At 41.8% G+C, this 26,814-nt stretch overlaps 1 protein-coding gene across 1 annotated transcript in view; it reads left to right on the plus strand.

Moving 5' to 3' along the window:
• The window catches only part of LOC147706323 (peroxidasin homolog), a 191,176-nt gene that overhangs the window by 87,434 nt on the left and 76,928 nt on the right, over positions 1-26,814 (plus strand). The window contains exons 7-11 of the mRNA XM_086932802.1: positions 3,514-3,683; positions 7,842-7,959; positions 14,864-15,033; positions 17,078-17,350; positions 19,703-19,819. Of these exons, the coding sequence (XP_086788928.1) occupies positions 3,514-3,683; positions 7,842-7,959; positions 14,864-15,033; positions 17,078-17,350; positions 19,703-19,819 (848 nt within the window). The remainder of the gene's footprint in view (positions 1-3,513; positions 3,684-7,841; positions 7,960-14,863; positions 15,034-17,077; positions 17,351-19,702; positions 19,820-26,814) is intronic.

Genomic DNA, 26,814 nt, shown 5'->3' on the forward strand with positions numbered 1-26,814 from the left:
CCACCTGGTCTACACTTTGGATTATTTATTTACAACACCAGGCAATCTAAATATGTCTTTCTATGACTCTTGCACTAGCGGCAAAATATGCTCATAACAGACTTAGCCCCAATTTGCCCCCCCCCCACCATTGGCTCCCCCAGAGGCGCAACTAGAGCCACATTTCTGGGGTACTAAGAAAAAATGTCGGGGTGGGGGGAGGCTGAATCTTTAATCAATAGGCAGAGTAGAGCTGCAGGGGCTCTTAGAAGGGGTGAAATAACAGCAAGGCCTCATTAACATGCAAATGGTCTTTTATAGACCTGTGAAGTGCTCGGATGCGGCTGTGTGTGTGCCCGGGCTGCCACACACGATGGGGTGGGGGGGATACAGAAGCCTTATTTTAGATTGATGCATCAATAAACCCACATAGGGTTTTCCTGACTATTTCATCTTCACAAAATGCAGCACCCTGACCCCTGTAATCATCAAAATTATTTGCTATAGTTACTGATATATATATATATATATATATATATATATATATATATATATATATATATATATATATATATATATATATATATATATTTATATATATATATATATATATATATATTATATATATATATATATATATATATATATATATATATATATATATATATATATATATATATATATATATATATATATATATATATATATATATATATATATACACACACATAATTGGAGGGTTTTACTTTTAAATAATAAGACGTTTCTAATTTCAAAATTGGTAAGGGAATTGCTTGCTCAAATTCTTGATTGAAATACACTACAGTATTTAATCTGAAAACAAAAAGAAGGGAACAAGTTTCGAATCCCACTCCGCACTTGTAATCTAAGAGCAAACAACCCAGGCCTGTCACACAAGCCTCAGAATGTATTTCTAAAGAGGCAAATCAACCATGAAAGGCTGGCGCATGTGTATTTAACCTTTCTTAGATTATAGCAGCAAGAAAAGAAGGATTGCTGGTTTGTTGGCCTCTTTTTATGCATTAGTGGGGCCTTTCACTATGTTGCTTATTCCAAGAGCATTAGGAGTCTTGTAGGTTTTCTTTCAATGTAACAACTAATTAGGAACGAACTGCTGAAAAAGAATGCATAATGGAGCCTCCGGTCTTGTAATAAGATTACAGCACCCACTGACGGGGTCCATGGTGAGGATATCTGTTCTTGATTGTGCCTCGCGGTGATGTTATCAGTCATGTTTGTGCCCCATGTTAGTGTCAACTTTCACTGATTCGGCACAAGATGACGCAAACTTTCACTGAATGAGTCAGGTTGTGGTGTTAGTGACTATTCCCCTTGTGCTGAAATCTTTCACTAATTGTGCCCCAGGATGAGACCCTCTGTCCCCAGCTGAGCTCCCCTGTGATGCTATTAGTTTGTGACTTGGCCAAAACTGATGTATTGGTCATTGATTGTGTCCCACTAGGTGACATCTGCCCCTGATTGTGCGTTAGGATGATATCCCATGGTGATGATATCCTTCACTAGGTGCATGCCACCTGTATTCGACTCGGCCTCACGATGACGCTATGTGTCTGCAGCATGCGTCAAAGTGATGGCCTCTGTCCCTGCTTGTGTCCCATGGTGAGGTGTCATTTTCCTCTGACTGTGTCCCATGGATGTGATAGCAGACTCTGAATATGCCCCTTGTGATGGCATTGTTCACTAATTGTGCCCCAAGGTGATGTCATTTGCCCCTTAATGTCTCACATGGTCATGATAACTGCCACTAAATATGATTCAGGGGGTGATATCTTTCTCAAACAATGCTACATGATCATGTTACCAGTCCCTGTTCAAAGGGTAGGGGGCTAATGGGTCTGAGGCCTCAGCGAACCAGTAGCAATAGAGCTAATCTGGTGAAGTTCACTCGTTCATGACAATGGGTAACCCCATCCCCATTATTGTTGAAGTACTTTTAGATGTATCGGAACGAGTAAGAGAAATCAAGTGTTCTTTGGCGTCAATTCCAATGTATTTTGTCGTGTTATGTAGCACAGTGAGAACATTTATGACCAAATCTTGTTTCGACCCTTTACATTAGCCATCCGGTCTGGGGCTTCCTCAGGGCGTAAGGAGCCAATGGCTGGGTAAGGAATTCAAATAGTCCTATCCCAGTAAGCCGCGTTGCGGCAGTATTTTCTTCTGCGGATCGAGGATTCCAAAGTCTGTGGCGGTCTGTTACCAGTCCCTGACTGGGTACATTGGTGATACCATGGGGCTTATTTACAAGCCACTTGCGCCGCCGGTGCATCACTTTTAATATGGGGAAAAGTGGCGCAACCGCTGCACATGCGGCATGTAAATAAGCTCCTATGAGAATGCAAGTTGCTGCAAGATCAGAGTGGCCAGGCTTCTAGGATTTCCTGGGACTGTACTCATTTCTCCCCATTTGTCTCAACACATTGTAGTACATTTAGTACACGCCCCAGGTTTCAGAGAGAGACGACTGAACACACAGAGGAGGCAAGCTGTGTAGAATTTGTAAGCAATCCCTAGCAGAGAGCTATTTGGTTCATTAACATGATAATGTTTGTAAAAAATGAATTTAATTTCCCATAATGCCACATTGCCTGTGTTTCTGTGCCCCTCAGTTAATACAAAATGGTAGCCCTACTTCTAAGTTTGTGAAAGGCCCCGCTTTTTGTTTTTAAAGTCTTTTTGCCCTACACAAGGGGATGAAACATATCCGTTATTGTTTCCATAGTGATGAGGTCAGGCTATGACTGTGTTCCAAAGTGACTGATATATGTTCCATGTGTAATGTTTTAGATGGGTGACCGAGTCCTTTAACTCTCTGAACGTGTGAGTGCCCCTCTTAGAACAAACACCACTTGGGCAATGCTCTCTTACCCTCCGTCATCAGACCTGTTAACCTATTGACTCATAATGCAGGCAAAGCCAGGCATTTTAACAGGGTGATTACATCAAGGTCATTATGGAAAGAACACTTTTATGAAGGATGGAATAGGATTGAAAAGCGGGTGACTCCATTAAGTTATAAGGAGCCCTTTTCTTTGTTAGTCAGGTGAATAGTATTAAAAAGTGGTTGACACCCTCCAAACGAGGGTGAGCTGACAAGTATGCATCTTCTATGCCACAGGACCATATGGATGCATGCAGGAGGGGGCACATGGTCTGCCCCCCTGTCTGCATACACATCCGGTTCTTGCACAGTATGGACTTAGCAGTCTATGCCGTGCAGGAACGTGCTTTAGCGTTCCCATTGTAGTGCCTTTCTATGGTTCACCGCCTGATACCGCCAAAGCACTGCCCGCCAGACCAGGAAAATACTACTAATCTGGCAGGCAGTGTATGTATGGCTTTCGTGGTGTGGCAGCGGGGCGCTGGCATGGCAGCCCGCTGCCTCCCCACCAAAGTAGTAATCAGGCCTTTACTGTTTAATAGGGAATTGACTTGACTACTGGGTGCACCACAGCCGCCTTCTCAGTAATCCACCATCCTGTTTTTGGCCAGGCGTCTAGACTCCAACACCTTGGTCTGTGACTGTGACATGATGTGGCTTGCAGAGCTGCTCCGGAGGTTTGCAGAACAGGGGAACACCCAGACCGCTGCCACTTGCGAGTATCCCAGAAGGCTGCAGGGCAGGTCGATAACCACCATAACAGCCCAGGAATTCAACTGCGGTAAGGGACTCTCTAGAGTGTATTGTTTACATTTGTTTTCATTTAGTTTCACTCTTCACACAATATGTACAGTGTTCTATTTCTTCCAAGAAATACTCACAGCCAAAGGTCCTGTGAATTAGGTGTTACATTACTTGGTGTCTGTAAAGGGAACTGGTGACAATGGTATGGATTTCCAGTGCTGTCGGCTGCAGGGGTGGGTGTTTCAGCTTGCTTGCTGGTTTTCGAGAAGACATGTGTCTTCTGGATCTTTGTCCCAGGCTCTGTGTTTCCCAGTCCCACTGTATGTGCGCCCCCACCCTATTGTCCCTGCTTGTTTTGTTCAGTGCCCATGTATCTGTTTTCAGTATCAGTCTCAGTGTCCCAGTGTCTGAGTCTCCTGCTCCCAGTTTTGCCAGTATGCCTGTCTGTAGAAAGGTAAGCCCCCATTAATTTACGGCTTGCTGTCAGCAAATTTACTGACCCATTTATAAGTAATAAACAGAAAGTTACTTATTTTTCAAATCTCTATATTTTAGACTGTTGTTTTAATTCAAACAGTGTTTAGATCACCTCAGTAAGTGGTTTCCTCTTTGCTTGAAAACATTTCTTCTTAACCTCTTTGATGCGTCGTACGCCCCCCGGCCGTTCGACGTCACAGTGGGCATGTGCGTCGGACGGCCGGGGGGCGTTCGATCTGCACACGCGTCAAATTCCTCCCCACGCGCCGGAATTTGCGCTGCGGCGCATCGGCTAAGAGCGTTTTCCATTCCTTTTTTAAAATTTCAATTTTTCGGGGGAGAGTTTGATATAGCACTAACTCGAACCAAGGGTATCAGAGCGCTTTACATGAGCACCAGTTGTGTTACTGACAGGCACATTAATGTTGTTAGGCACAGAGAGATTAAGTGATTTGCCCAGAACCACACCTTGTTGAGCCCTGACTCAAACCTGGGCCCCCAGGTTCCAGCTCTAGCCATTAGGCCACATCCTCTCCCCAAATGATCATCTTGTTATATTTAAAACCCTGAAGCATTTCGAACATGGTCCTTGATCAGAGGGTTCTTTTGTGTCCTGAGCTTACATGCAACTAATGGGACGTGGAAGGATGGGTTTCAAACTGATGTTACGTGGAAGGCAGGTGGGCTCAGATAGTTTTTGATGGTGAATCTAAACCTTTAACCTCATTTGTGACACTGGAAGGAGTGTTCAGGTTTTATCACATACCCTTCAGACTTGCTTCGGGTACTGCGTTGTTCCAGAGGGTGATGGAGCAATTGTTAGGGAATGTAAAGAATATCACATACTTTCAAGATGACCTATTATTTTATGGAAAGGATTGTCAAGACTATGATCATGCTCTCAAGTTGGTTTTGGATATCCTAAAAAGAAGTGTTTTGGCCATTAATGCCAGATAATGCCACACAGGTACTAATAGGGTTGATTATTTGTGTCATCATATTGATTGTAATGCGGTGCGAACCAAAGAGAGCTTAGCAAGGGCAAATCAGGAGGCACCTAGTCCCAAAAATAAAGAGCGGCTACGCTCATTCTTGGGAATGGCTGAATATTACACCAAATTCATTGCTTGATTTTTTGGAAGAAACGTGCTATGTGAAGTTTGTTGAAAAACAAGGGGGCATATTATCAAGGGGGTTTATCTCCGCTTTTTTGGCTTTAAAAGCCAAGAAAGCGGAGATAAAATATCTCCCTATTACCTAGCTGTCGCTAACACCAGTTAGTGACAGCTAGTAGGAGATAGCGACCATCTTGGGCCCCACTTTGCATGTCAGTGATATTTATCACTAATGACATGCAAAGTGGGCGTGCCAAGATGTTAGCAACTGGAAACAGTCGCTAACATCGCTATCTCCTAGGATAGCTAAGCGCGAATATCTCCAAAAGCTAACACCTGCCCTGAGCAGTTCTTAGCCATGTTATCCAATGGGAGGTGGATAACATGGCTAAGAGCATTAGCTCGGCAATGCATGAATATCGCTGACTTTTTAGCGATATTCATGCATTGCGGACGATTTGTATCGCATTTGCGATAAACCTTGGTAATACCAAGGCTTATCTGCGATAAAAATCGCCGCAGCTCAGCGGTAATTTATCGTCTCTAACCAAGCAATAGTGATAATTATTGCTATTGCTTGGTAATATGCTCCAAAGTTGTCTTCGTGGTGCGTGCGTTGTGAAAGCGAGTTTGAAAAATTAAAGGGTGAGATTTCCTTAGCTCCATATCTTTAACCATTTGATATCAAATGACCCATTATCATAAGAACAGATGCAAGAAATTACAGCTTAAAGAGGTTAAATAATTATTCAGTAATTGAGAAACAAGCCTTGTGTGTTAAGGGGAATCACGCACTTTGGACGGAATGTGTGAGGAAACAAGAAGGGTCATAATGTCATCATTCAATTATATCAGAAGAGCATCTCTTACTTTAATTATTATATTGTTGCACCATCTCTGTGTGCTATGGATTAGTGACAAAATAGGGCAATTCGTTATTACATATATTAAATATTAGGATGCACACCGTGTTTTACTTCTTCTTTAGTCTCCTTATTAAACTGCTGCTCAGTGGCAATGATTTCGCGTGCTGGCTTGAGCCGGGCTCTGTCCTGATAGCACTTACGAAAAATATACTCTCCAAACTGGAAATTTTTTTTCCTCCATTTTTCATCATGCTGAAGTTGCTAATAAGTGCTTCTTTGGGTAATAGTAAGACTTATTAGTAGGTGTTATATAAATGGTTATTGGTATAATGAGCCCATGCTTTTGGCCATCTAGCATGGGGGCTCCACCTTCTAGATCATCCTCAGTTAAAAGTCTGGGAGTATTAATTAGCGAGGATCTCTCTCTGAAAAGACAGGTAGGCGCGGTAGTTTCCTCCAGTTTCTTTCAATTAAAAAAAATAAGAAAAATAGCCTGCTTTCTCTCACAGGCCGCCCTCATCCAGGTCATAATTGCCTTGGTCCTGTCTCGACTGGATTTCTCCAATAGTCTCTATTTGGGGCTCCAAATTGGAGAGTTAAAACGTCTTCAGCTGGTCCAGAATCAGGCTGCCAGACTGATTCTGGGACTTCCAAAAAGGCAATCTATTAGACCTGGGTCGAAACACTTACATTGGCTGCCTGTTGCGCAGCGAGTCACATTTAAAACAGGGTGCATCCTATTTAAATCTTTACAAGACTCCGGCCCTAAATTTATAAAAGATCTGTTTCTCAGATATAATCCACCCCGAAATCTTCGGTCCGCTCAAAAATCTTTACTGATTGTTCCATCTTACAAAAGGAAGCGCCTAGGTGGTAGCTGCTTTGACCATCTCGCAGCCACCTTTTGGAATTCCCTTCCCCTTCAAATGAAACTGAGCGGTAACCTTCTTAGCTTCCGACACTCCCTTAAAACCTGGCTATTCTCACAGGCTTACTGCTGAGTTTTATTATTACCATCTTTTAACTGCTGTGTTGTGTTCTCTTCTATAGCGCCATGAAGCCCCCGGGCATACGAGCGCTTAATAAATACATACTAACATAACATAACATAACATAACATGACTCATAAATAGATACATTCTGACATTCTTAAAGTGCATGTGTATCCCTTTTTGTGGAAAACTCAAAAACCTACCCCTGCGTCACAAAAAGTGATGTTGTGGTGGCAATAGGGGCTTGATAATATGCCCCCAGTGTATGCTTTTGGAGTGGTTTATGCACCTTTCATTGGTCCCAGAGTCCAGAGGAAATCAGAGAAGCCATTTTCTTTCCTACAGATCTGTGCCAACCTCTGAGAATCACACCAAGTGTCTGGCACCAATAGCTAGTTTCTTGCATTTGTGCCAGTCTCTTGCAGTCCGCTTGTAAGGTGCTAGGTATGCTTTGTGACTGCTATTAGTTCATGGCATGGCATACTTGGCATGCAGCACCCATGATCTAGTTCTTCAGGCACATCCAGGGCTTTGAGACTCAGGCCTGGGGTTTGGAATCAGCTTCCTGACTCTGACATCATTTTAGTTCTGAGACCCCTCCCAGAGAAATGGCACAGAAGACACTCCACTGAGGTCCAGACACACTCTGGAACCCTTGCTTAGACTCTGGCATCACAACTGCAAAAACTGTTATGTGATTCTTTGCTTCTAAGCCGCAAATGTGTTTTCTGTTTATGTTTTTTAGAAAAACCACGCATTACTTTGGAGCCGCAAGATGTAGATGTTACAAAGGGAAACACAGTGTACTTCACTTGTCGGGCAGAGGGTAACCCAAAACCGGAGATCATCTGGTTACACAACAGGTAATTAATTCTACAATTTTTTTAATGAAAAATATTTGTGAGGCAGGGCACAAAACAATAGTGGTAGTGTGTTAGAAAAAGCTCCCTCTGGCCTTGGGACCTTTGGCGAGTCTTTGAGGGTGAGATGTAGGTCTTTCAACAGAAACCCCCTGAAAAAGTGTATAAAGTTTAAAAGTATAAATTCTGACGTGCTAAAATATAAGGCCTGGACTGGCATTTCTGTAGAAACACAAGTGTGGAATGCCACTATTGTTGTATGAACAGAAAACAATTTTTGAGTACAAATATGGATTACTATGGATTAAATGTGTTAAAATTTGGGTTCTGACTGTTGAATTTTCGAATTTTTGCAATTGAATGCTCCTAGAGCTGTAGCTGCTTGATACCGGGTGGTGACCACCTTCCAGTTTGGAGAGTACAAAATAGGGCATTGGGCATCTGTAAAAGGTTAATATCATAGTCACCAACAGGCTTTTTTTCAAGCGTGTAAATATATATTTTTCTTCTAACCATTATGTTGGGTCTTAGGCCCACATGCATCAAAGTAAAAAACGGTCGCAAACGGGCAGATTCTCAGAATCTGCCCCTTTGCGACCGGTATTTTTGCATTTGGGATGCATCATCCCAAATGCAAAAATCGCAATTTAAGGAATTTCTAAATTGAGATTCCTTAAATCATGATTGCATTTAACCCCTTGCATGCTGATGACGGAGCGGTTCCGTCATCAGCTACGGGTGAGCTGTGCTGATGACGGAACTGTTCCGTCATGACTCCGCCCGCGCAAGGCGGAGTCAGCATGGGCGGGGAATTCCCGCCGCACGCAAGGGGTTAATGAATCCCAAATTGAGATTCCTTAAATGCAATGCATCAAAGTAACAAAATTAGCGATTTCGCTAATAGGAGCAGCAAATTACCATGAAGTTCAACTTCATGGTAATTTGCAAAAACTTTGAAAAATGCACTTTTGTGCATTTTTCAAAGTTTCATGTTGCGCACACACATGCCCTAAGGGCATGTGTGTGCGCAACATATGTGCACAGATCAATTTCAGGGGTGCAACAGGGTGTCCTTTGGACACCCCTGCACCCTTGAAATTGCATTCTAAATTTGCGATTCGCTAATTGCGATTCGCAAATTGAGAATGTCTTCCCATTCATTCCTATTGGCCTTTAGGCCCATAGGAATGAATAAGGAGGTATTCCTTAATTGTAACTCGCAATTTGCGAATCGCAATTAAGGAATATTAAGAAATCGCCATTTTTTTGCGATTTCTTCATGCATAGCCTTTTGCTATTCCTTATTAGCGAATCCTTATTTTTCGCTAATAAGGAATCGCAAATTGCATTGTTGATGCATGTGGGCCTTAGTATTTGTTTACTAACCAGTATGTTGGGTTTTGGCTCTCCAGGGTAGCGTGGATGGGCAGATAAGACTTTGTTCAACGCAGGCAGGTGAAGGTTGGCAATAGATACTGCATAACACAGTTCTAGCAGTTTCAGTAAGGACCGACCATCCATCCAGTATTGTTATTTAGTTAATTGAACAACACTTTAACAATACCTTAAATATATGCAGAAAATAAAAAGTAGCATCCTTAAAGTAGAAGTCATACAATACAATACTCAATCAAAGTATCAACAGAGAATAAAATAAGCAACGCTGGGTATTAAATTACAATCAGAATATATTTATCATTATGGTGGTTACAATTACTGTGTTGTTTGTAACCAAGTGTTAGGAAACGAGTAGGAAACGCAGTTCTCTCTCACAGGAATAAAAGCCCAAAGTTGTTTTTTGGTAGGGCAATCTGGCTATCAACCATCCCATGATGAAATATGATTGTCTCTGTAATGTTTGAGATTACCTCAGTGATCATAAAACGCAGTTAACCCAGGATCCCCTTCCATAAGATACAATGTTATAATATGGCTGGGGATCCGAATATCACACCTGCCTGCCAAATTCTCACATCTTTCATTATATGTACAGTTTGCAATCACTACTTGATCAAGAACACTAATGCAGTTACAAGGAAAATACAGTACAATGAATGCAATCTGTGGGAATTTCAAAGTGGCATAATTTAGTAATATAAATATTTCCAGTAATCACATTCTAGAAGTTTTTCCTGGGAAACCTGTTTTCTCACCTGGTTTAAGATTAGGGCTCCATATAATATTTTTTGCAAAAATAATCCCAAAGATAAACAATTAATTTACCACCTGTAGTCTAAGGCCATGTAGTGTGCCCTGCAAATTTTACTCTGCCTATCCTGAAAAGAAACACCTTGACTTACAACAATAAAGGTTCAATCATTTGGCAAAACAGTACATTGGCAGTGTGTGCATAGAATAAAAAAGGACGATTTATATTACGTAAATAGTATGGTACTGCCCAAGTAACTCATTAATAAAAGTGGTTAAACATACAGTTTAGGAGAAAATATGCCACAATCTATTAACAAATGGTGAAAAAATGACTTTTACTAAATCAATAACTAGAAAAAGCAATTCACAGTTTCATTAAAACTTGAAGGCTTTATAAAATAAAATACTACCTTTCATCCAGGACTAAGACAGCTCTTTGGCCTTCTGAGCTCCTGGAAGTCCCTAAACAATAACCCAGGGCGAAGATACAAAATCTGTCTACAATGCCTACATGCAAGCAGAAATACCAGAAAGAAAATCTTATATCTTTCACCCTCTTCCATGGTCCTGCAGTCGAGGACCACTTCCACTTTAGGGTGTTTTCGTCATTCATAAAGGGCTATCTCGGTTTGATAAATATATCTTTAGGCCACAAGCTAAATATACACAGTTTATCTTTACTAAAGATCTAGGAAACCCTTCACATAGAATGTATTTGGGGCATTAATAATGCATTCAAAAGTATTAAACATGGATTTTTCCTTGATTACGTTTTATGAACTCACTTGAAAAGGCTAATTTAGTTATCGTCAGTAGAACAATGCAGTGTGAATATCTCATAAATGTCTTTAATCCAGAAAATAAGAGGAGATGGGAATTGACAACTCTGCTTGTACTTTGACCATAGTTAAGGAAAGCACATTCACTTAAATGTGATTATAATTTCAACTAATCACACCATTTAAAAGAAAGGTTTATTGGGAAGTAACATGAAATGGTTGTTGACATGAACTGTACCTTGAATGGTGATGTAAACCAGACGATCACTTCATTCCTTTTTTTTTTTTATTGAGAATTTATATGGTACAAAAAACAGTAAAGGATAGTCATAATTATAATACAAGAAATTACAGAATTCCAGAAGATCACTAAATATCATAACACAATTCATTATCTTACAATAAATAGATACATATAAAAAAGATATAAATATAGATATAGATAGGGGGGAGGAATTTCAAACATTTGCAGGGAATCCAATAAAATATATCCGAGAGAGATTTGCAGACATAAAACCGAGTAGACATGCCTTAACCCAGATTAGTTACAGTTGCCCATCCCTCCAATCTTTCAGGGATGCCCATATTTTGCAACCAAGCTCACGTAGTTTCCTACCCTTATGCAAATACAGTGTGGATTCAATATTATGGATACAGAGAAGCCTAGCCAGCCACATCTGAAAGGTTGGGGCATTTGAGTCTTTCCAAGCCGCTGACAGAAGAATCCGCAATACCGCAATGGCTAAAAAGATAAATGCTTCCATTTCACTCCAGGAAGTGCTGAACCGTGATCTTTTTATTTCTTGATTCATTGAATATGATCTGAATCTGGCCACAACTTCTTAGAAGCTGTCAACCTTTGAAAGGTTTATTGAGGGTCCTCTCCACTGGCAGTAAAGTGCTGGTTCCATATGAACTTTACATTGTCATACACTGGACTGAAGCGAAAATTTGGAGTATCACAGTAGGAAATTATCAAAGCCAACGTACATATTTCCCTAAATATTTTATTTATTCATGCACATATGTAAATGCTACATGAATATATATAGTGCAAAGCTAGCCCAAAATAAACTGAGCATTGCATTCATATATAAGTCACCCATTCTTATCTATGCACTTGCTTGTTGAATGTCTGAGGCTTTATATGAGCCTCCTTTTCAGAACAGTGCATGTAAACAAGCATTTGTAAAGTCACTAGGTCTGGTACTGCCGTCCAGTCTTTTGGCTTTGTCAGTGCTTGTTTTGTTTTATCACGGTGAAGTTACCGGGCCCTTGGCTAAAAGGAAAGGAAAAATACTTTTTTGCTCTCGAAGATCACATTTTCTCACAGTTGTTCCTAGCACTGAACGCAGCCCCTTTGTCTGTGGATGTATCTCCCGTGAAAGGGCGAAATGCCAACCTAACAGGCAAGTTAGCCAATTGCCGAAACAGGCTACCCCAATCACCAATGCTGTATGCTGTAGTGGGTGGAAGAAAAATGTGAATGACGCAATAAAAAACAAAATGGATGGAGGAGGCTGACTGAAATCACCTATCGGCAAGTATAGTAAACACATAAATTTAGTAAAATTAAAAGGTCTTGGCTAACTTTCTTAAAAGCATCATCTGTCCTTTTAGGGGACAAAGTCTTAAAAAAAAAAAATTCTATTTGGGAATGAGAACACAAAGATGGAGGCCTGGTGTCCTTTCCATGTCACCAACCCGATGTTCGTAGTCAATTGTAGCAGCCTCCCTAATTAATATTCATTAAGCAAGTCATTGTGTCACATCTGTGAATGGGCATTTTGCGTTTGGACTGAGAAGTAGAAAAGTATAATTGAAAAATGAAATGCAGGTTGAAGAAAGGTGTACCCTTACTGAGGAATCCAGCAAGAAGGGGCATAAAAACCCAGTCAGCAAATATTCCAAGCATGGGATCCATAAAGCAACCCTATGCCAATGGCATGCAAGAATAACATGGCATAACATAACGCCTTCCAGAAAGCCGGAATGAGTTGAGTGTCATTTTTTATAGGATTTATACGAAAAGCTCATGAAATTAAGTGATTAACAATTGCAAGTTTGAAAGAAAGTGAAAATACGTGTCAGGAGATTGTTTTCCTGTAGAGATATTTCATAAAACGTTTATATGTAAAACGGAACAGCTCAGCCAGCCTTTTATGATTTTCAAGCGATCTAACGAGCCAACCCAAAATTCCACCCACCTCTGCATATTAAGGGCCCAATCCACAAAGGTAAACTTAGACCTGAAGTTTAAGTTCAGACCTGAAGTCTAAGTTCAGACCTGAAGTCTAAGTTCAGACCTGAAGTCTAAGTTCAGACCTGAAGTCTAAGTTCAGATCTGAAGTCTAAGTTCAGACCTGAAGTCTAAGTTTAGACCTGAAGTCTAAGTTCAGACCTGAAGCTAAGTTCAGACCTGAAGTCTAAGTTCAGACCTGAAGTCTAAGTTTAGACCTGAAGTCTAAGTTCAGATCTGAAGTCTAAGTTCAGACCTGAAGTCTAAGTTTAGGCCTGAAGTCTAAGTTCAGACCTGAAGCTAAGTTCAGACCTGAAGTCTAAGTTCAGACCTGAAGTCTAAGTTCAGATCTGAAGTCTAAGTTCAGACCTGAAGTCTAAGTTTAGACCTGAAGTCTAAGTTCAGACCTGAAGCTAAGTTCAGACCTGAAGTCTAAGTTCAGACCTGAAGTCTAAGTTTAGACCTGAAGTCTAAGTTCAGACCTGAAGTCTAAATTTAGACCTGAAGTCTAAGATCCCATTCAGAAAGGTTAACGTTTGTGAATTGAGCCCTTAGTTTTGAAGAACTTTCTGCGCAAAGGAAAATTAACATTGAAAATGGAGCCATTGGTGAGAATAGGTTGGATTGGACACTTGCTGGAACACATTTTACTTTATAAGATAAGCAAATCCTCTCCACTCACACAATCCTGCAAAAATACAATCATAGCAATTTAGACCTATTCGCTAGTGCTAAAATCGACGTAAATGCAGTTCGTGCCTAATCTAAAACTAGGCCCAGATTTACAAAGCCCTTACATCATTCAAGGCGACAACAACACAATGCAAAGGCTTAGGTGATATTTACTAAGCCATGCAAAGTCACCTTGTTCAGCGTAGCTTAGTAAATCCAGAGTAACGCAAGGCAGCACAAATCACTGCATTGCATTACTCTGCTTTGGGAAGGCGTTCCATGAGTGGAGTGTGGGCGTTCCCACGCATTCACCCTTGGATTTTGGTGCTTTTCCAGATTTACTAAGGACAGTAAACCTGGGAATGCGTCAGTATGCTAGGCCATGCACACATAGGTGTAACAAGGAGAAATACGTTTATTTATCCTCATTATTTCCTTTTCTATGTGTGTTGCATTCTGCAGCACACGCAGAAAAGGGAAAAGCCTCTTAGGATTGTTTTTGTGCAAGAAGGACTCCTTCCTGCATCAAAACAATCCTGACTGTTACTCAGTCATCCTTGCACCATGTTGCAAAGGCGCCTGCATCGGCACTAGGCAGCACTGAGTGAACTAGCACAGAGAGAGAGAGGAAATTATCCATATCCTAGTAAATATGGCACATTCCCGCTCTCTCCATTTGACGCAGCATAGCAAGTTGTCTTGCTGCGTTGAGTTGTGTCAAATGTTAGTAAATCTAGGCCCAGAGTTTATGAGGAGTTTAGAGCAAATTGCACTCTCTCCTGTGCCTCTGCTACCAACTACTACCAGGTGCCTACTGGTGGCCTTTGCCCGTGCAAACACTGCCATTAGGAGTAATGACGCCACCAAAATTTGGACAACTCATAGATTGCACAACTTATTCCCCATGCTTAGCCCCCTTCAGTAAAGTGGGTGCAAAAATACTAGAAGACTCAGCAGGAAGCTAGTGCAATGAAACTTGTGTTTGCTTTGAGTATGCATGTTGTAAATGTTTTTAAGTGTTGTTCATGACCCATTGAGACTCAGCCATCTCTTTTTGTGTTTCCAGTAACGAGATCGAAATGAGAGATCATGACCGCCTGCACCTGCTCGATGATGGAACCCTGCAGATCCAAGACACCCAGGAGTCCGACAAAGGGGTCTATCAGTGCATGGCCCGGAACATTGCCGGGGGTGTCCGGACCCAAGAGGTCTTGCTCCGTTACTTTGGGAGCCCTAGTGAGTGTTGGTATTTGAAATGGGAGCTTCTCTGTCACTAACAAATCTGCAGCACTGGGGTCTCAAGAAGTGTGTCTGCAAACCTCAGAGCCAAGAAGCTTGTCTAGCACTACAAAACCATTTGCGGCACCAGTGTGTCTGCACACCTTACAAGCAGGAAGCTTCTCTGTCACTAACAAACTATACCAATACCTGACCAGTGAAGATAAACAAAATAGTGGACTACCCTGTGGAATGCAATGAGGGGCCACTGGATCTCCCATATCTCACAGAAAAGCATAGACCTTAAGCTCAATTGGGGCACCCTGAAGGATGAAGGCCCTATGTGCCAAAGGGACCTTCATTACACCTCTGTGCCCTTCCTGATGCAATGTATCTGCACGCGTCTGAGGATGGGAGCTTTTCTATCACTAACAAATATTCTTCTCACCAAGACTGGGTGTAGTGTGTCTGCAAAGCTCAGAGAGAAAAGGCTTTTCTAACACTATCATACCATCTGCAGCACTGGAGCCTGTGTCCTAGGGATACAGAACTCTTCTACCATGGGTAAACCATTTCAGGCCCCAGGTCCTACAGCAGTGGGTCTAACCCGCTCGGACGCAGGGAGCTTCTGTTTCCCTAAGAACCCATCTATGGCATCATCTCTTAAAGCAGTGCGTCTGCACTCTCTACCAGCAGGGAGGTTCTCTATAACTATCAAACCATCCATAGTATCTCCTCCCAACGCAGCGTGTCTCCACATCTCAGAGGCAGGCAGCTTCACTGTCACTAACAAACCATCCACAGCATCATCTCCTTGTCTGCAGCTCATGCTTTGGGCCAGAGAAATCCCCAGTTAAATGTTTGCACTTCAGACACAGCAAAAACGTTGGTGCCAGCTCTGGGCCTAGCCTGCACAGCTGTTCATGATAAGTCCCAGAACCTAATGCGGTTTCTGCACATCTATGAAGAAGGCCGTAGTGTGAGGGAGGTTTTTTATCGCTGACAAACTATAGCCAGCGATGGGTGCACACATTAGAGGTGGGTGGCTTCTATATCAGTTACATATCATCTAGTGCTTAATTTGAGCAGGTGGTTTTCCAGGGCTCCACACAGCACTTCATTGTCAACACAGGCACTTATTAAAGCCTGTCACATTTTGGAACTGTTTGCCTAATATAGAGACAAGCAAAACAATAGTTGTCTACTAATTCAATCTACCTTAAAAATGCCTACCTTCCAAGCCAATCTTATAGCTCTGTGTCCTTGAATAGTCTACACTGTCACACTTGGAGGCCTGTGATGCTCAGTAGTTGTGTAGGTACTGCCATTGGCAGCGCTAGCACGGGTCATGGGCTGGTGCAAAGTGCAATGGATTCCTGACGAGTGCCTGGAACCTATTTTTTCACAAATAAAGCACGGCGGGGAATCCACATCTAAAGCAGTAGGTCTGCACTCCTCAGTGCTACACTCTCTTTCGCTACTCTTTTTCTAAGTCCAGTGCAAGTTAGTAGGCAGCTCACTGACTCTTGCCCTCAACTTGCGACTCTTTTTACACACCGTGATGCACATGTGCTCTTCCACAGTATTTGCATGTTTTCTTTCGTTTTCTTCTATTAACTTTGTGTTTCTATATTCCCCAGTGCTGGGAAACATCTATTAAAATGCAGGCATTACATCGTAGTGCCTTTACAACGCAGTCAGTAACACAACTGCAACATTACCACAAGTTCCATTATAACACAAGTCTTTAGGTATTGCAGTGTTGGACTGGTGTTGGATTTTAAGTCCAACACCTTACCTACCGACACACCGACTGGAGTTGTAATTGTAATTTAAACTATTGCAAAGTCCAGCGCTTCTCTAAAGCAAGTCGTTGTAATGACTTGCATTGTAATGGAACTCGTGGTAACAACACAGTCTTGATATTGACTGCATTGTTAAGCCACCCGTAGTTTTGGCATGCGTGGTAACAAATGCTATTCCCAGTGCCTTGTGGAGCTCTGAAGTGGTTGCAATGTGACATTTTGATCCTATACAACTGAATATGTTCTGGTTTTTTCAGCAAAGCCAATCTTCGTGATTCAACCACAGAACACGGAAGTGCTCGTTGGGGAAAGCATTACGTTGGAATGTGGGGTTTCGGGTCACCCCCGCCCCCGCATTGTGTGGACTTCGGACTCAGGCTCACCACTCACTGACAATGCCCGCTTCACCTTCACGCCCTCCGGGGGATTGTACATACAGAACGTCACCTTCTCTGATCAAGCACAGTACAACTGCAACGCCAGCAACAGCGAGGGCTCAATTCAGGCTTCGGCACACATCATCGTGCAAGGTAAAGGCAAAGCAGAGCATCCTCAATAGCATGGCTGAACCTCAGGTGCCAGGAAACTGAGGGCGCTTATTTACAAACCTCTATCGTCGCCGGTGCGTCACTTTTTCCCATATTAAAAGTGGCGCACCGGCGGCGCAGGAGGCTTGTAAATAAGCCCTTAGTGTTTGGGTTGCATTTGATTCAGTTTGGTTCCATCTAATATAAAAAGTGCAGCTTTAGAAATTACAGATTTTCACTAGTGCATAACATGAAGAAACCTAGGGGCTTCCAGTACCACTTGCTAAGACACCCAGACCATGCACCTATTAGTATGTGGAGTTTTCTGGGTGCCAAAGGACAGTTGTGGGAATAACAACAATAAAAGGGGTAGGATATTTCTAGGAAGCAATAGTGCAACCACATGGGACTTCATCCCCAGGTTTGTGGCCCATCACCAGTGACTCTCCTCAGGCCATGCTCCTTAACCCCTTCGCTGCGGCGGCAATTCCGCTGCAGCGCTGGGGGGGGGGGCCCGAGCGGCGCTCGCATGCTCGTGATGGAGCCGCTCAGTCACGAGCCGCGGTTGCGCTGTGCTCATGACGGAGCGGTTCCGTCATGGCCCGCCCACTTAATAGAACGCGCCGCGCAGGCGCAGGGCCATGACGGAACCGCTCCGTCATGAGCACAGCTCAGCCGATGCTCATGACGGAGCGGCTCCGTCATGAGCATACAAGGGGTTAATGCCTTAAGATAATTCAGTAAACATATAATATAACATGGAACATTCCTGTACCAACTGAAGATGAATAGAGGGTGGAATCAATCACAGTAATAAGAAAGAATTTTATACATATGTTCAACAGCGTAGAACGACTGGACACTAGCGAAGACCCATTCTTTTCACGTAGAGTCACATGTCATAGTGAGGTTAGCACAATGTGCGATAAGGGACATTAAATGGTGGTAATAATACTATGAGCAACCAGTTTAGAAACACAAACCTCAATGCACACTGGCACATGCTGCCCTAAACGTGACATGACATGCGTGACCAGAAACAACCATCTTTGGCACAATGCGTGGATTAACAAAAGCCCCTTAATCAACCAAATAAGTAAGGGGCTGATTCACAGAACTAACTTAAGACAAAATCCTAAGCTTACTACTTTTGATATTCACAGAAGTTAAGATTTTGTCTTAAGACAGACTTAAGACAGACTGAAGACAGACGTAAGACAGAATCCTAACTTAAGTCTGTCTTAAGTCTGTTTTAAGACAAAATCCTAACTTCTGTGAATACCAAAAGTAGTAAGTTTAGGATTTTGTCCTAAGTTAGTTCTGTGAATCGGGCCCTAAGTAAGATAGAATATGACCCATAGAAAACCACGACTGACGAAAGAAGTCCATGGCAAGTGTTCAAAATTATATTTGTCTTAGAGATGCGAATCACATAATTGACACCATCCCAACCATGATGTTCTTGTATTTATTTTTAACCTTTGGTTTTAGAACCACTCAGCAATCATGGAAAATGAATCACGAAGTCCTATCCCCAATCATTGTCTCTATGTCTGATTACTTTCCAACTAAAATTAGCTTACTTTGCAGATCCAGCCTCCCAAAAAGCTTATTGAACCACAGAACGGGAATTTAATAATACAGAAATAAATGCTTATTACATTTCTATTTATTCCGCAAAATGTTCTTTTATGAACAATCCAAGGGCTTTTAAACCTCCAATTTATCATCAACCCCAGCATTATATTTCTTAACATTATAATGTTTTTTTAAAACTTCTACACAACTTTTATAACATTTCATAAGGGCAGATTTTTTCCCCAATTAGTTACACCATTTTCCATATTGTTTAATCGAAATTCCATGTTTCTAAAACTTCTAGATAATTAACATCCACTGTTCCCACAAGGATTCCACGGAGAATAAATGTACTATTTTTGAAAATGCATAAATGTCACCCTTGCATAAGAATAATAGCGAAATATTTGAAAACAGTATTTGTGTGATATATTTTTCTTGGCTGCATAAACTGCTGCAAATGATGAACATTCATGTTCTAGAGGTGGCTAAGATATTAAGAAAGTATAACATAGTTTGAATCTTTTCTTCGTCACTTAATCAAAAACGTTTCACTGTGGGTTTTTGCATATCCACAGATTTAGTTTTCACTTTGATTCGTTGACCCAAATTAGGTTTTTAGAGAGGGTGTGATGTGTAGGTGGTTACCAGCAGTGCTGTTTTTTGTTGGACCTTAAAACATCTTTTTTCCGATTTTACTTTCTTGCCATAATAGGGAAATGTATTTTGTACCTATAAAAATAGACACTTAAAATTGCCTATGTTTTCACTTCATAGATGTGCCACGGTTTCTTGTGGTTCCCACTGATCAGGAGGTGACAGAAGGCCAGGATGTGGAATTTCAATGCTCTGCGGAAGGAAACCCACCACCCGGGATTGCGTGGACCAAAGCAGGTGCGTTTGATGCGTTATCCTGTCTTCTGACACCTGCTATGCCAGGCTGGAGGTGTACCTGTACTCCATTTGCTGCCACGCGTGGAGGAGGGTGGTGATGTACGCTGATCTCCATCCCTTGCTCCATACATGGGGCAAGTTGAAGGTTGCATTGCGGATTTGGCATGCTTCTTGCATTAGGAGATTGAGAGTAATAGGTTGCAAGGTAAGGAAGGTAGTGATCAACGGCGGCATCATGCGTTAACCATTGCTACAGAAGGAGAAGGTGCACTTGATGTAGGAATGTAAAGTGACTTCGCACCAGATATTGGTAGGGATTGCAATGATCCATGATTTGGGCCCAATACCATGGAATTATTGACTGATCGTGGTCTACGATAACTTCTTCTTCTTCAAGTTCTTGATCCTTTGACACTAAAGACCATTGTGTGTTTATTGGATGGGTAGAAGTCAGGGATGTTAGGAGAGACTTTTCTTTGCAGTTCTATATTCATTATTTTTTGTTGATAGGATCATGATCTTGACGCTTGGATGAGAATGTTTGTTTACTCTCCGGTAATGTACAAGTCCTACGTCTTTTCATATTTAAAAAAAATAATAAAACTAATTTATATATAAAAAATGATTTATGCTGTCTGAAGGCAGAGGATATGATAAAGTTCACTACTAGAAGCCCAACTCAGCTATTCTGGATTTGCACAAGCTGATGTTTGGCCAGGCAACAACTGACATACCAAGCTTCTGCTGCCCCCTGATGGGCCAGTTCCAGGGAATGCACTGCCCTACCACCGACATGTTGGAGGTCTTCCTACGGCTGTGTCACTGTTGTTTTTTCCCATTCAAAGACTTGGCATTGCTTCTCCTCATCTGTTCCTCAATACACAGCACCCTCAGGAAAGGCTGTCTCTGCTCCTCCCTGCACACTACGAACAGCATGTTGGGTGTTTATGCGGTGAAGCCCCGCCATTGCTTGATTCTCTCCTAAGAGTATATCCAGGGCAACTGGAATTATGTGGCAGGGGAGCACAAAATTATGCTAAGGGTATGCCCAGACGTGGGTCCCTTGCTCAGTTTGACACTAAATTTAAGCTAGCCTGGCTGATGAAGGCTGTTAGCCCGAAACCGGTCCCAGGACGCTTGTTTACGGTCAAGGGAAGACATGGCTTGTTAATTCAGGCTGGACTGTTCCCATGAGGCACAGGGTCAAGACTGATTTGCATATAGCTGTATCTGAACTGGGATGGTGAAGTGAGCTAAAGAACGATGATGGATTCAACCCAGATCTGTGACTGGGGATGAGTGTCTGAAAAGTTTCAGCTCTCCGTCCATCATCTCCTTGTGTTTGCTTTGTTCACCCTAGTTGGCAAGGCATGCCCAGACGTGGTTCCCTTCCTCATTTTGCAACTGGATTCAAGCTAGCCTGGTTGATGAGGGTTGTTAGCCCAAAACTGGTTCCAGAATGCTTGTTTCCGGTCCAGGGAAGACATGGCTTGGCAGTTCTGGCTGGCCTGTTCCCATGAGGCACAGGGTCAAGACTGATTTGCATATAGCTGTGTTTGAACTGGGGTGGCAAAGTGAGCAAAAAAACGATGATGGTTTCAACCCAGGCAGTGACTGGGGGTGAGTGTCTAAAAAGTTTCAAGGCTCCGTCCATCATCGCCTTGAATTATGTGACAGGGTAGTACCAAATTATGCAGCAGGGTTGACTAATTTGTGCGGCATGAAAGCCATAATTATGCGGCATATTGCAGCACATTTGTGCATAGTATTACAACAATATTTTGTCATTGTTGCACATGGCGATACTGTGTGAGCAAAGATTTCACCTCATTAGTACCAGTTTAACATCCAAATACAGAAATTAGCATCTGAAAGATGACCAGTTAACATTTGCAAACCGCCTTCCACTTAGCCTGAATATATGGCGCAACATGTTTACTAACGTTTGATCCATTTGAGATAGGAACCAATTATTTTTGTTATAATCTGCAGATTATGCCGTATATGAAGGCTAATTTAGCAAAGCCAAAATTATACAAAAAAAGCTGCAGAATCACATAATTCCAGTGGACTTGAGTACATCTAACTAACATCATATCAGCTGCATCACCATATTAGTACATCACCCCCACTACATAAATAGTACACTTATGGGTCACCACATCTATGAGGTCTAACTCATCAAAGATAAACATTTATTTTGGGGACTGTGTGATTAATAAAAACGTGATTTTATGAATTTAAAATTGAATAAATAATGTTGGTGTCTTGCTTAAAAATTAAATAGAAATTACATTTATTTTTTAAAAAATGCAATCAATTACATTTGGTAAAGTATTAAATAAAGATTAGGAGTTTGGTGGGGCTTCAACACCATTTTTTGTTGAAATAAAGTTAAAAATATTCATCTAAATGAGAATTTAAAGTATTTAATAAAAAAGAAATTTTGAAGGATTTGATAATATCTTTATAAAATAAATACTTTGAAGGTTTAGCTATTAAAAATACATTTTAAATTGATTGCATACATATAATATTAGGAGAATAAGTTAAATTAATTACAAATTAAATAAAATTTTTAGGGAAAAGTTGAATAAAAATAAAAAGAATCAATATAAAATAGTAGGTTACCTCTATTCAATACCAGTTTATATCTTTATCTGCTCATGTCTTTTATGTGAACATCCTTCCAATGGAAATTTCTGATCACTGGTGAACAGTCCTCACACTGGGACACACTAAAACCCTGGACCGACATATATAGAGCCTCAGAGTGGTGGCTCACCAGCAAGGAATTCCAAGTCACTGAAGAATCTGATTCCCACTTTCTAAATAAAAATGGGCTCAGTAGTATCCCCAGAAATCTTCTAGGAAGGCGTCCAACCAGTGCTTCGGAGAATGGGCTCTATTTCATGCATCAAAATATACAAGAAACAAACGTGTGCATTCCTAGAGGCTCACCTCCTGGTATGACACCGTGAATTTAGGCGATCTAGAGACACTGTTAGAAATGGAGGGTGCCCAGATTACTTCAATCAGCTTCTCACTGACACAGCAAAGGGCCTCTGGTTTGCATCTCAGTATTGGGGTATATGAACATGAGAACAAGGCTCTGAACTTTCTTTGTGGCTTGACTAGGAGAGGCGAGCTCTTTAGTCATGTTTATGAGATTTGTACTGCTATATGGGACCACATGACAGGAACACACAATGTGGCTGACGTATTCGCCTCCGTTTACGCCAATCTGTATAGTAGTGGGGAAGCTGTAGATCACACAGAGGTGACCTGTATATTCACCATTATACCCCTCCTTATTTGATTTAGAGGAATAAGAAATGGTATGCCTTAAGATCTCAAGAGGTGGATATGGGAAAAGTGTTTCCGTATATTTTAACACAGAAGAATCCTGGCCCCAGTGATATTGAAGTAAAACTCAGGGGCCTCTGGAATTTAGAGTGCACTGGCTGGACATCCAGCGCACCCATTGCGTAGACGACTGATGGAATCACTGGGCATCTTCACGATAAGGGGACCTAGTGCCCTCCAGTCCCATCAAGGGAGACAACTTTACAGTGGCTGCCGGGATTCATTTCTAATTGTATACAGGATTTGTGATGCTGATACAAGCTTTTTCTTTCACACTATATTCAGTTCTGTACAACATGGCTCAAGTTTGTCTTTCTTAGTCCTGAGGAAGTCCTAAACCACAACAGCTAAAATGCATCAACCTTTCCAGAAGAGGAGTCCCATTGAAATACATTTTTCATTCGTCCACTTCCACCATTCCCTTTTGGAAAACTGTGACTAACTCTGGGTCGATTTCTCATCAGGTGAACTTCACGACCACCTCATTTGAGGAAGTAAATTCAGAGCAGACAGACAAGGAGTCTTTTTTCCAATGAGGACTGTTAAAATACTTGTTGAATCTTCTGTGTTTTATATTGTAACGCCAAATAATTGTGATATAAGTCTTCTACATTTTAGTGTGATAGGTAGTGATCTCAGTTTGTATTGTTTGGCAAAGACAGGCTTAATTTGAAATAATGAAAACATTTATCTTTGGTTAAATCTGTTTCCCAGTGGTAATTTTCGTTCCATTGTGGTTGAACTATTTACACTTTTGTTTGGCTTAATGCTGCTTCATAAATATTGTTCCCTTTTGCACCATTTCCTGCATTAAAGGGGCATGCAATGGGTGCCACTGGTGGCGTTACCAGCAACATCCACAGCTTTTGACACACACTGCCCAAGATTTACAAGAAATCATAACTCTGTGGCAGCGCCAGAAACTAACACCTCCCCAGCACACATAGAAAGAGTAAAAAGCCTCTTGTGATCGGTTTTGTGCAGGAAGGTTTCCCTTTTTGCACAAAAAGAATCATCCCCACAATGCAAGCACCCTTGCAGCATGGTGCAAAGGTGCCTGCAGTGGCCCACGGCAGCCCGTTGTCCACTGGCGCAGGGAAAACAGCACATTCCTGCCCTTTTCTTTTGTGGTAGGGCAGCACAGCAGGAAGGCCTGTGGCACTGCCCTATGGCAAAACCTCATAATTGAGGCCCTACTGTGTTTTGTTCTTCATAGGATGTTGGGGTGCATCAGGTGCTGCCGCACCTCCAGAGTAGGAGGCAGTGCAGAAAGATAATGGAAAACAATTATTTCATTCAATCAATTTTCATTTCATGCAGCATTCGCTGTTTGTTCCAAGGCAGTGAAAAGTTAATGGTAACTAAGAAAAGTACAGAGAATCGTTCTCACAAACAAATACACATTTGCTTGTTTTTGTTTATAACTACATTTTAGAGACAACACATTTTTGGCACTCTTGAGAGCGAGTCCTATGGAGAATGAATGAGTGAGGCACATGAAGGATACCTCTGTAAAAAAATGGTTTATTTTTAAAGTATAAATATGAAAACATAGGCTCATTTTCCTTTGGGTCTTTTAATCCATGGATGTGGTGGCATCGAAGTTTGAAGTATATTGAGACAACAAACCAAAATTCATTTATTTTACCCTTGTGGGCGCGCATTGCTAAAATCCTCTCGCTTGTTAATGGTCTCTTTTAAATATGCCTGTTTTTTAAGTAAAAGTTGATAGGGTATTGCAATGTGATGCCCCATTGAATGATACTTTCACAAAGAAATGTCTCGGACTAGCACTGCATTCGCCCTCCTTGCTCGACACTTGAAGTCTTTTTCTCACTTGCTGCACAGTGTTTTGCTCACTTGCTGCACATCCTTGTTCTGTAACACCAGGGGGCTTATTTACAAGCTCCTTATGCCGATGGGGGCGCAATATTTTGTGACGCACCGGCAGCACAAACTGCTGCCTCATATTTACAAGGACACGTAAAGCTACTCTGCATGACTTTTCGTATCCTTCTACGTATGGCCCCTTTACACGCAACACTTTGCGTGAAAGGGGAGTGCAATGGGTGTTGCTGCGGGTGTTCCCACGCAACACCCAAGGCTTCTGCCACATTTCCAGATTTACGAGAAATCATAAATCTGGAAAGGCCTCAGAATGCTACGCCTCCCCAGGGGAGGCGTAGGGAGTTGCACCGAGGAGAAATGTTTTAATTTCTCCTCGTTTTTTTCCTCTTTCTATGTGTGCTGCATTCTGCAGCACACATGAAAGTTTCAAAATGCCATTTCAGATTGTTTATGTGCAGAAAGGGACACCTTCCTGCACATAAACAGTCACTCCCCTCAACAAAGGCTCCCTTGCACTATGGTGCAAGGGTGCATCCATCAGTGCATGCCAGCTAATTGTGCGCCAGGGCAGGGGAGCGTAAAGGGACCCATCATATATTTGTAGATATGACACATCCCTGTGCTTTGGAACTAACGCAGTGTGGCGAAGCCAAATGGCTTTCGGCACCACGCTGTGTTAATTCCTGTAAATGTCAATTCCTTGTAAATAAGCTCCATTGTTTTTTTAGAACTTCTACAATTTTAGTGAGTTCGTGTCCCGAGCTTACATTGTTCCAGCACCACTGGTAGAACCCCTTTTGTCATCTCTCTTTCAAATGAATAGCACATCTGACTAATTTGCTCATCCAAGCAACCGAAGATGGAATCTTTCCTACTCCCCTCAGAAAGGCTGTCATCACATTTGTGATGAAATCAAGAAAACCAGTAAAGTAATGCACTTCATATCGGTACATCTCCTTGATTAATATAGAAACAAACTTTTTTGCCAATGGATTGGCCAATCGGCTGCTTTCACATATGCGTTCTCTGATCCACTGTGACCAGAACAGGTTTACCTTGAAACAGCTTGGGGTTATAAGTGTTATACAAAGGCCCTCATGCACTCTAATCCGTGGGCAGCAGTATATCTTGGTTCTCCGCCTGAGATGGTTAGGTTTTTATCTTTGGGTTATTTTCCGCCTGAGTTTCCCGTTCTCCAGGCAGTCAACCTTCCTCCACCTGGAGGCAGTCCATCTGGTTCTTTGACGGTCGTGATTTTGATAGTGTTAGCGGAGAAAATGATAAATTAAAAACACCTCCTATCCTGTACTTTTGTTTTATTCGTCAGGATGGGGTAAGATTAAAAACAGTGTGCGGTGCTCTAGTAGATGTGTGAATGGTCCACCGCACATATATAATGATGATTTCAGTGGTCGACATGTTTCAGTCCATGGGTGTCTCTAAACATCAGTGGACTTTTATCAGGACCTTAGTCATATCGATAACGTGATAGATCACTTTGACAGATTGGTTAAGTTAATGTCACTTACCCATCTTCATCATTATTTCATGTAATCAACAGGTTTATAGGTTGTGGTTCTACCTAGCTTCTTCTGATCGGAGGAGCTTGAAGATTATGTATTGCTCTATGCAAATAATTTCATGGGCTTTCTCAGTCAGATATGTGATTCTGGTCACCAGATAATGGAGATCTCAAATCAGTTTGTGCAGACCTCGGGCCTAAAAGGAAACTGGCTTTCCTTTTTTTACCTGGTTCACTGATCCCTCTTAGAGCCTGTGAG

This window comes from Lissotriton vulgaris, chromosome 7 (genome assembly GCF_964263255.1).
Source record: "Lissotriton vulgaris chromosome 7, aLisVul1.2, whole genome shotgun sequence".
Taxonomy (NCBI): Eukaryota; Metazoa; Chordata; class Amphibia; order Caudata; family Salamandridae; genus Lissotriton; species Lissotriton vulgaris.